General features: G+C 40.6%; 1 protein-coding gene across 1 annotated transcript; it reads right to left on the reverse strand.

Moving 5' to 3' along the window:
- Window positions 1-799: 799 nt before the first annotated feature.
- fbxo15 (F-box protein 15) lies at window positions 800-11035 on the reverse strand. The gene is made up of 9 exons (XM_069151175.1): window positions 10730-11035; window positions 8772-8876; window positions 7643-7867; window positions 5682-5885; window positions 5459-5588; window positions 5234-5316; window positions 3939-4084; window positions 1849-1970; window positions 800-1492 (listed from the first exon to the last, which is right to left on the reverse strand). Exons 1-9 carry the CDS (start codon window positions 10828-10830, stop codon window positions 1232-1234), a joined length of 1377 nt encoding a protein of 458 aa, XP_069007276.1. The 5' UTR covers window positions 10831-11035; the 3' UTR covers window positions 800-1231.
- Window positions 11036-12068: the final 1033 nt, after the last annotated feature.

The raw sequence follows: 12068 nt of genomic DNA on the forward strand, positions 1-12068 counted from the left end.
GGCCACAATAACGGAAGCAAAACCTGATTTGTGTAAAACATCCAAAGGGCACAAAACTTTTGTAATTATTCCCCAATTTAATAAAAGTTCAGAGTTAAAACTGTTCATTAAAGGGCTGATGCTTTAAAAGTCCTAGCACCTGCTCGCATTGGAAAATATCCAAATACAAATGAAAACAGAAACCGCAGGCAATTCATGGGGGACCTGACTACAGTAAGAATAATGAAAGATTGAGAATTTTATAACGATTAATATTTTGACAATCGGCGAACTGATGAAAGCAGCTTTGAGAGAAAATGGCAAAAATACTATGGGGTCATAAGGTGTTATCGGCCAAATCTAAGAAAGCGTCACTGATGGATGCACGTTCGCTCCAATCATCTTCCCTCCAACAGGAACACAAGGCTTCTGTACGCTGTAGAAGTGACGCCCGATGGAAACGGACCATCACATTCTGTGCTCTGGTAAAATATTCTCTTACAGCGCACGCAAAAATGAGTCACTAAACTCAGTGGAGGAGAAGTGTAAAGCTCGTCAAAATGACAAGACTGCAAAAAAACCTCCAAGCACAGGTTTCTATCATATATTACACATTCACTATTCATTCTACTTGGGATGAAGATCTACTCAGTTTTCACCATGTGACTCTATTTCCAACAAATTGATTATTTCTCTTGAATTTACTGCCTTACTTCTGTACTGTAGTTAACACACACACCAACATTTAATGCATTCAAAAAAAATCAGTTACAAATGCTATAATATAATATTTTATACAAAATGATTTATTAAAGAACAACATTTGAACATCGTGAACTTAAAGCGTTTGGTTTAATTATTCAACAGGCTTGTAAAATGATTTTAAAATGTATGATGAAGTGTGGACAAAACCCTCACATTTAAAAAAAACAAGAGGCAAAATAATTTGATGTGAAATTTCAGGCAGGCACAGAGTGACTGTAAACTGATGTAGAAAGAAAAGGAAATGAAAAACGTGGTTTAAAAACAAATCCCCTTATAAATAAATTAATAATATAAATGAATGTATTAAAAACAGATGAATGATAAGGGCAGTATAGGTTTTACTGAATACACACAATGAATAAGTTGTGGAGAGGGGCGTGGCCCTGCGGCTGATGAAGCCGTTCACCGAATCGTTTTCCACAAGTTAAACATTTGTGATGAAAACCCTCAAATAGTGAATGTGAAATCCCAGCAGAAATACAGCTGATCAGTAATATCTAGTGAAATGCTCGTTGACACTGGAAACACTCACATGGACAGCTAAACTGATGGGGGCAAAATGCTCCTTCATCCATACGAGCCTCATCTTTACCTGAATGTCTGGCTCCTTATAGTGAATCACGTAGTTCTCACCGTCGTAGTCATAACAAACAGGCGTCGTTTCTGGCGCCATGGAAACAGGCGAGCTGAGACACTTGAAAGGTTTCCCGAATTCGTCCAGCAGAGTCAGACTCATGATGCAGCAGTTCTGGCGAGAAGCCGAAAAGCAAACATGTAATTAAGCATGTGTTTTTTTGATTTCATCGTGCATCTACTAAACACTACAGTCACATAAACAGCGTGAAAGTTTTCTCCACTTCTATCCAGCAAACGTTTATTCACCCTGTTACACTAGAAGACTGTTAAATTTCATGATAAAATGAGACTTTAACGGTGTTCCTTTAACCCAAGGCGTGAAGAAGTTATTTTAGCCCGACTGCTCGATGATTCTAAAATGAACCGTGAGCAGCGGAGCGTACTTTCAGATGTTTTGGAGGATGCATTTCTGTTTTCCTTAAACACGTAGTGAAACAGTGTTTGAGTAACCAACAGTCCATGTCGTACCTTCACTGTGCCCTGCAGGGCTTCACATCTCCAAGGCAGGGTGATGTGGCCAGACAGACGTATATGCCCCAACTTATTCCCGCTAAGGGTAGTAAGCCGGACCAGTCCATCAGAGATGTTATCTGGTCAAAGACAACACCACACACACATATGTTTTTACACTACTAGAATTAGCATTTTAGTGTTAGGTTAACTTCATTAGTATGAAATCAAATCTGTGAGCATCAGGGTATATTCAGCTTGAAGAAAATGACTTGAGAACAATTTAAAACATTTTTGCATCTCCTGAATTTAATCTATGAGCAATACAACAATTGTCAAACAGAATTTCTTCGTGAACATAGATAATAAAGTTATTTCTAACATTCAAAGGATGTATTTGCAATACATACAACATATGCAGTGAAATGCAACGAAGCATATTCTTGAGACAATGCTAAACCCAGGGTGCAATAAAAGCTGGACATTGTCAGTATATAAAGATGTGGATTAATTGGTTGACACCCTGAACAGCTTAATTTAAAAACAATTGTCTCTGGGATGTCATGGAGTAGGGCAAAGACAGTGTGAACTAACTGGGTTATAGTGATTTTTCAAACTAAAGTTTTTTCTTTCGTTAGTATTTAATGTGTTGAACCTTGTAATCAGTCATTCAGTCTATTTGAATGGAGAAACGTAGTCACTCTGCTGTGTGTTGTTATCATCATGTGCACCACACTGAAAATGGACCCGAGAAAGCAAAGCACTGAGTGGCCTGATGAGACTAGAATTTTAGACAAGCACGTTCAAGTCAAAGGCTATAAAACCATCCCCAAGCAGCAGCGTGTTGCTGTGAGAACAGCTGCAAATATGATTAAGACTGCCAGGGTTGCCATCACACGAAGAAAATCGACCGCAGATCGAAGACAAGGACGGTGTGTATGGAAGACAGAGTCAAAGTAAACCTCCAAAGAGATACAGACTTAATTGCGAGGTCTAGGTACACTTTTTGAGCGCTGTGGGCTCCTTAGAAGACGACCCAGGAGGACTCCACTGTTCAAAAAGAAACCAACATGCTCGAATGCTTTGGAGAGATGAGACTTTTTGGCAAGTCACATCAGCTCTGTGTTCACAAACAGAAAGATGAAGTTTCCAAGATAAGAACACCATCACCGCTGTGAAACATTAGGAAAGGCTGGGTTCGGTTTTAGGGCTGCGACTGGCTCAGGGTGCTTTGAATCTGTGCAGGGCACAATGAAGTCTAAAGGCTATCAAGGCATTCTGGAGACAACCGAGATGCCCAGTGTCAGTGTGGCCCAAAACACACTGTTCAAATCACCCCAGAATGGCTGATCAACAAAATATTAGATTCTGAAGTGGCCGTCTATCAGTCCTGATCTGAATCCTATCAAACATATGCGGAAAGAGCTGAAACATGCAGTCTGGAGAGAGCACCCTTAAAACCTGAGACAGCTGGAGCACAAGTCTCTCTCACAGCTACAGAAGTCCTTTGTTTGCAGTGATTACCTCCAGAGGTTGTGCAATAAAACATTAGTTCTACGGTCTTACTATTTTTATCCATGCCATTTTCATTTGTTTTATTATGAAGAAGATTCTGTTAAATCAAAAGTCAAAAGAAAATTCGGATTTATATCAAATAGGGAACAAACAATCATGGGTGCTGATTACTTTTGTCAGTTTCAAGTTATTTCAGAGAAAATTGTGGGTTTCTTCTTATTTTATAGAGGCCAACTAATTCATATAACAAATACAACATAACAAATTCAAATACGTCTGTAAACATGTGTAATGTGCATGCAGTTTGTCACAACTGTAGGGCAAAAAAATTAAATAACATTTTGCACATGCCTGACTAAAAATATCCAATTATACCAGGTGGCAGAAGACAGAAGTCAGGGGACAGAATACTAATGGCCTCAGGAAAGAAAATGTATCTATTTATAGTTGACTTCTGGCTCCACAGTCTTTATATTCATAAATTTGCAGGAGGAGGAACAAAATAATTAGGGCAGACAAACTCTGTAGATACTTTGGATTTTGTCAGCATCATTCATAGTGTGACTTAGTGAATATGAGTATAAATAGATTACCTCTGCAGCAGTAGAGCTGGGAAAGTCTTTCTGACATGAGCTCGCATACAGTGTTGTGGAGAGTAATGTGTAGTTGGTATCCATGGAGACCGTATTCAGGGTCTATGTCGTCAGGAGGGGGTTTGACTGTTGGCTCCACATAGGGACTGGAGGCAGAAAAAAAAAAAGGGTAAATTAAACTATAATGAGTGGAGAAAACATTTAGAAGGACATTTCGTTCGATAGACCTTTCAGAGGGTTTGTGGCCTGGAATCAATACTATACCGTAACTGTACTGTGCTCTCACAGGAAACCAGGAGAGGGTGCTATATCCACACTGAACTCAATTCCCAAGACTAATAGGTGTAGCACTATTATGAATGTTGTGTGGTCCTGATAATGTTCTTTAATGAACAGTGAGGCACTTTAAAGACCACAATATCACATATTCTGGATTACTTCTTATTTTCAGATAGATGGAGAACAACATACTGTATGAGCAGTTCAAAACAATTTTTTTTTTTTCTTCCTTCCTGTTTCATTTGCAGGATTACAAGTGTCTAGTATCTAGTATATATGAGGGGGGTCCTGACCCTACCCTTATAGAAAAAACACACCAATTTCACACGTATTAAAACTCGTGATCACATGTGACTACATGTGTTTTGCCTTTAGGAAACGTGGTTATAGGACACTTTCATGGTGTAATTTGTGAAGCCCATGTAGATTCCCATGTGAAAAGTTTTCCGTATATTTTCTGCACGTTATCGTATGTGGCAAGATGTGGTAAACGTGTCATACGTGTGATCACATTTATCCCATCTGGGAAAACATGGGAACCTCTGATCTCGCAGAATCATTTGAAATCAATCAATTTATTTCAGACTGAACACAACAAAACTCATTTCTACAATTATTTACCTGCTCTCTGTTTGGAGGTCTGCTAATAAATAAATTAAATTGCCGTCATGTTTGGCTAGAATTCAAACTTGCATGTTGTCATGTCCTCGTGGGAAATTATTCTTCAAAAATCCCTGGTGTAACTGGACCTGACACGACAAGAATATCATTCTTTGTATTTAATCCAGGGAGCTTCACATTATTGCCACAATGCTCTGGTGAAATACAAGTACCAGTGATGCCGACGCGTCAAATCTCCCCCTGCAGTGCATCATAGATGGGTCACACCAGGAGCATCGCGTGACTCCTGTCAGTTATTACATTCTTTGTGAATTTGAGCCACAACCTTCTGACACACAGACACACCACGTGAACCAAGAATGTGAATAGGAGGCATCTGTTCTTGTGCAGCCTACCAAACAGAGGATCCCTGGGTGCTTCTTTCCACCAGCCTGTGGAAATGGAGGGTGACCATGACGAAGGCAACGGAGCACTGGTCCTACAAAAAAACAAAAACAAAAAAAAAAGCCAAAGATGACATTTATTTTGCGATTAAAAATAAGTATCCATCGCGCTTGTTCAGCTGCTGTAAACGAATTAATTATGATTAAAAATGACATGGCTGCCTGTGAAGAAATTACCCTCCAGACACCGATGATGACGCCACACTGCAGCAACTTCAGCTGCACTAGTCTGTCCTCGCCAATGACCTGTGCGCTTTTAGTGAGAGCCTGCATGTCCAACGTTGCCATGAGTGACCTCCACCCAGGTCTGGCAGAGCAAGCAAAGACAACAAGCTTTTACTGAGAGAAGAGGGAACAGAGACATGGAGAGAGGGTGGGGATGGATGCCGTCTGTCTTTACATCTTTATGCCCGGGCATTTGAGGGCTATCCTCCTGACACCGTGGATCTGAAGGGTGGAAATCTGCTGGTAGTCGGGCATGTAGACTCCTGCGCTCCAGCACAGTGTCACAGAAGCATCAAAAAAGTGGGAGCAGCTCAGCTCTAAAGTGTTCTCCTGCCCTGACTTATCAGTGACCGTCAGTTCCCAGGTGAGGTTCAAGTTTCTAGAGAGAGATAACACAATGCAGAATTATGGCAAAAGGATTTTAAGGATGCAATAAAGGCACGTAGAGCACAGTGTGGTGGCTGACGTTATCAGGCTCCCTACTGTATAAGGCGGAAAACGGCTGACTCTCTGTTCCTTAAAAGCCACATAAAGATGCCAGTTGAATTACTGAACAAAATCTTCAATTCATTCCTTTGGCCAGTGTTAAGCAAAGCAGTCTGTTGCTTTTTAAATCAGGAAAATCACGAGTTTAATGGCTGTTTCGTTTCATTCGTCAGCTCCACGGACTAGTATAACTCCATTTAGGCTGTTCTTGCAAATGAAATGATATGCAACGAATGGAATGTAACCACAGCTGTTGTGATAAATCTCTTGATCCAATTCTGTCTAAACTGTGATTCAGGGCTACCCCCACTGTGATGCAGCCGGTGTCTCGCTGAGGCACCATCCAATATCAATTAAGTGGGGGAACAAAGCTAAAAACTGGAGCAGCCCAGGGGGCCCCAGATGACCCAGGGGATTTCACTCTGCACTGTCTGTATGTGTGATGTCTTGTGAAATGATTATTACCAAGGTAAATCGCATGCTCCTCAGTGTCTCTAACAGACAAACCCCCACAGGGAATTGTCTGAGTTGGTGAGAGGAGGGAGGAAGGGGAGGGTGGGCGTGCATTCTAGTGTGTGTGTTGTGGATGAAGGGTTGGGGGGGGCTAAGTAATTTATTTCAACAATTCAGACAGCCTCTGCAAGGAACACAATTATTTCTACTTCCCCTCTGTACCACAGCGACTGCCACAGAACTCAAAATTGAGTGCTGCACAGCCTCTAATCAGAGGTTATAAAAACACAGCAGAAACCGCAGTGGAGGTGGTGAGGGAGCTTTCCCCTGCGAGCCGGCATCCCCCTGAGCAGACATCACATTCAGACAGACACCTCCTATCTCACCTTTAATAAAAAAGTGTCATTAAGTGCAGTATGAAAAACAAACCACTCTTTGTTTTTGATTGCCAGCAGCTTGAACTGTCCTCTAGTCTTTACCCTTGAACTTTTCTCGACAGCTGGGGAAGATCTTCAAAGTTTTTAATGTTTTCTAACCACAAACAGTGCAGGGATGCCTCACACAGCTGCCTCCAGCTGTAAAACAAGCTAGACATGCTAAACAGAGGGGAAAATACGGATTACAACATCGCATATACAGTAGGATTCACACGCCTCCTTTCAAGATAAAGCAAACTATAAAACTAATTGAATACCAAATTAGATGAACTCAAACACAACACGTGTCCCTAGTGTCTGCTAAGTTAAATCAAGTGGGCGGTAAATTAAACACATAACTTCACTCAGGGTATCGACAAACTGGGGTGCCACCGTATCATGTTTTATGATACGATCAATTCTCAAATTTGTGTTGTGTTTAAACCCCCGGCTGCTGGATAACTGTTGTAATCTGTCTTCAGCTATTTGTCTCCTTTACTCCAGTGTAACAAAGTTAACTCAGACAGGAAGTACAATATACTATGACAGGAAGTTGCGTATAGAATTTTCCTAAAATGCGTTTTGTTTTATTTTTTTAAATCCCAATAAATCACCTTGCTTGCAAGTTTTGCGATATTCTGAATTGTAACCTCTGTATAAAGGATACATTTTGTACCAGCAGATTTTTTTTTTTTGCCATTACACAAGCCCTTCCCCTCGCATGCTTTTTCTAAACTGATTTCCAAAAGTGACTCTTGCCTCGCTTCGTCTCTTACCGTACCTGAGAACTCGCTCGGTTTGGCGGGGTAGACCAGTGTGACTGCTGATTTGTTCCAGATGTTTATTCCACTTGTACATGTCACATGCAGCTCTGGTGTTGAAGTACAGCCACTTCCAGGAGATCTCAGCTCCGTCCTCCATCTTCAACAGCAGCTCGTCGATGCACTCGGGTCTCCGCTTTTTATGCTTGCCAAACTCTGCTGTATAGATCTTCTGCCACAGAATGCTGCGTTGAGGGATATTGGAAGGTCGAGAACGTAGGTCAGTGGAAAAAGTTGATGAACAAAAGGTCTCATTATATTAATATGCCTGGTATGCTAACATGTTACAGGTCCGCTGTTCGAAGGTGCCAAAACATTTTCTGGACATTCTTTTAATGGGTTGAATAGGAATTCTGCTTCAACAAATTCAATGGCAGATTGTGGTCCGTCATATGAATAATCTTAATCGTTAAAAATAATGCCTCCGCGTATGCGATAGCCATAGCTGGCGGCATATTAAATTATGTTTTTTTTTTTTTATGTTTCCGGGTTGTCTGTCCAGCCGTACGTCCGTCTGTCTGCCCTGCCCTGTTCCTGTGAACGCAAAATTTTGAAGAATACCTTAATGGTATCATCTCAACTTTGGCAAATAGATTGACTTGGTGCCAAGGATGAACTCATTCGATTTCATGGGTCAAAGGTCAAGGTCACCGTGAGCGCAGTTCGACACGTTGAAATGAACATTCTATTCAAGGAACGTCTGGATGGAATTCCTTCAATTTTTTTTTAATTTCACTTTATTGCACAATCATTCACTTGGCCTCAAGGATGAACTGGTAAGACTTTGGGAGTCAAAGGTCAAAGTTCAAGGTCACTGTCTCCTCACATTGACCCATACTCATGAACACATTATTTAAGGGCCTGAAGGGAATGTTTTAAAATGTGTCACAAATGTTCACTATGCCTCAGCAATGAACTCATTAGATTCAGGTTTCAGGGTTCAAGTACAGGTGAAAAACTTGAACCTCCCAAACTTGTGTGAATATTGTCTTTACTTGCTGTTAGATTAGATAAACCTATCTGCCTATCTGTTATTGTGTATTTGACATCGAGTGGATTTTGTACTGACAAGCCGTGGATGACACTTACTTATCGTTGGCAAGCTTATCGAACAGCTTATTGATGTGGCTGATGCTGAAAAGTGCGGAGGCATCCAGGTATGACAGAATCTTAATCAGGATCTCAGATGGCAGTCTGCGGAAGAGGTAATGAGACATGACTACAAGGAAGTGACACCAGTGTTTACATGCCTCATGTTGTTCAGTTTGCAGCCTTTGTGACAAATGTGTTCTGAACAGGCTCCTTGGCAATCGTATCATACACCTCTGGCAATAAAGGCAAATCAACTACACATCGATGTTCTCATGTAGGAAAGCTGAATATGAATATGTGTATTGTAAAGCGCTCATGCAAGATTTGAAGTTAAAAACACGCCTAAATCACATGAAAACTACTGAAAATGGCACCGTTTTTTTGTATTTGAAGTTGTCATCCAGATGAGAGATATTGATCGAGTTTGTTTACTTACACCTGTCCTGGCTGATGATGCCACCGCTGTCCAATTAAACTACTTGAGTGAGTAATATATTCGTGTTCGTATTACCTGCCTGGTCAATCACTGACATTTACCTGCATTTGAAAAACTAGACGAAACTACTTCAAGACCAAATTAATAAATCATGCTCCGTGGTGTTTTAACAAGGGGAATGATACATAGTTCAGCTTTAAAGTTCAAATTATTCAAATAGTTAACCTCTCGCTGACACTTGGAGCTGTGAACATACAGAGGTGCTGATTTTTTTTTTTGTGTGTGTGTGTAAATTCTGGCATTTATAATGGTGAAAGAGAAGAAGATGACTAGAAGTAGTGATAACACAAGTCAGAAGATAAACTTATGTTGCATAGAAGAGCCACAATATTAACAGAATAGGCCTCTTAATATCTATATAAACAATGCTGAATTTATAAAATGATTGCGTATTCCATACATCGAAACTAGCGTTAAAATGATATGTTACTTTATTGATGATTGATGAGTGGATCAACATTAGTAACACCTGATCAGCAACAATTTGGATCTGTCAAATCATTTCGTCAGAAATCGAAGGAAACCAAAGGACAATTTTGACCTCATGATGCTACAACATACTCCTGTGGGGGAAATGTGTTCCAGGCATGTTGTATTATTTTAGTCTGGACCAAAGTGGCAGGCTGACCTAAATAAGACCCTTGAGCCATGTCACTTGCACAGCTAAAAATGACAGTCAGTGGGCACTGCTTTTTCTCTTGGTTCTTGTATAAATACAACGACTTTAGAGTCATGATCAGACACAATAATCAATCTGAACTGAAACCGAAACCGTGACTATCGTTATTCACTTTTTTTTCTGATGTTTGGCAATGGTTAACAGATTCATGAGAAATATAATGATGAAAATAATTTGCGAGCTGCAGCCCTGATCTGAAATAGATAATTGCATTAATGCACCGTGTACTTTTAGAGGAAAGTACTGTTTTCATTGTTTGAAGATGTTTTCACCCAGAAAACTGTGACCGGTGTTCAAAAAGTTGAGACGGAGGGAAAGTGTGCTCTTGCAGCTTTTGAGACAGCTTCTTAAAAAAAAAAAAAATAATAACATCGAAAATTCTACTTTCTTGAGCATATTAAAATTCAAAAAAGAAAAATACTCTGAATATTAAGCTGTTTTTAAAGTATCACATCCTCTTTTTTTTTTTTTTTTTTTTTAGCAGTTCACATATAAGAAATGACAGAAAAAGCGAGTTTGTACAGATAAGTAGTTAACAAATCAACAGTGCTCACTATGTCCTAGTGTTTCACTGCTGTATTACAGCCTATCTGAATGGGAAATTGCTTAATTTGAACACGTTGTCTTCCACCTGTATTGATTTGTACAGTGCTTCCGGTGTTTTGCGGTGATACGTCCCTTTAGACCCTGATCTGCAACCGTTTCTGAGCACAGCCTGGTTGAAGTGCAGAGTACAAATAACAGACACGAAGTAAACGTGAGCATGTTCTGACAGATTACCTTCCCAAAAAGTTAGGAGTTGATTCTGATGATTTTTTGCCAGTTCTTCTCGTCGTCCTAACAAGCTCCAGTCTGGAGACGACCGCTTTCGACGTCGCCATTTCTTTCACTGGTCCCGACCACCTCGTTAACGGCAAATACCGGTAGATAACGTTAATTTAAAGCCGCGTTTGTTTTGACAGCGCCTTTGCTGACAGTCCTCGGAGTATAACGCTGGAAAACTAAAATGTGCAAACAACTTTCTTCTCCTTTTTCTGTTGCCACATCTGTGGCAAAGAACAACGGCGGGAGGGTTGCTGCTGAAGCGTTTCTGAACTGTCCGCTTCTTGTTGCCATGGTGACCTCCGCTCGAGTTCCTTCCGCGAGGATAACCAAATCTTCCGGTGCGGAGTGTTACCTGCGCCTTCAAAATAAAAGCAGATGAATAAATGACTGTGATCAAACACTATATTGTGTTTTAGTTTTGATTTTACACAGCTCAATATCCCTGACCAGCTTTCTGCAATTAAAATTAAAGGGGTGCGAGAGTAATTCAGCAATGTCCATCCAGTTAGGTGGGGTTCGCAACAGACATTAAAAACAAAATTGTTAAAACTGAAGCAGCAGAGGCTGCAATACATTCAGTTTTCTTAAAACACTTAATTTCCCATATTGCAACTTGACTGGTCTTTTATTAGAGGACTTTTTACAAGCCCTTGTTACTCCACCCCCTCCCAGTCTAACAGGCTTTCTGTTGTAAATGTACAGATTTAAAAAAAACAATCTGAGATAAGCCTGATGACATAGCCACCTGTGTTAATGTCTCAGACTTGAGCAAGTAGTGCTAACTACTGTGCTAAATTCACTTGGTCCAGAGAAGCACCTGGACCAGCTCCACCCTAGTGAAGTCCGACATTGTGTGAAGGTTACGATTAGGGTTAAGATTAGGGTTCGGGGTTAGGTCGAGACAAGCTGACTGACAGTTCAATAACCAATCATAGCAGTGTGCGCTGTCTTCAGGTGGGGCTGGACCTACTATATAGAGGTGAAGCTGGACTCGGTCCTGCCTCACCCAATTGCTCTTCTCCAGAGCTTCAGAGGACATCAGACAACAGTTTTAACATGTAAGGTGATGCTCACTATCTTATAAACCTAATATAACATCAGTGGGGTGCCATCAACTACTGGGCTACCAAACCGAACTGTGCATATTAGAAAGGTGAAACCACGCAGCACAAGTATTGATTGATTGGTGGATAAGAAAACAAGTTTCACCAGGATGGTGGAATTATTTGTTCAAATAAATCGATAAGAGTAGAGACTCACATGTTGCACTGACTTACTTTAATTTCTGGAGGCT

Source organism: Embiotoca jacksoni, unplaced genomic scaffold (assembly GCF_022577435.1).
Source record: "Embiotoca jacksoni isolate LCO1_2020_lvr unplaced genomic scaffold, fEmbJac1.0.p SCAF_17, whole genome shotgun sequence".
Taxonomy (NCBI): domain Eukaryota; kingdom Metazoa; phylum Chordata; class Actinopteri; family Embiotocidae; genus Embiotoca; species Embiotoca jacksoni.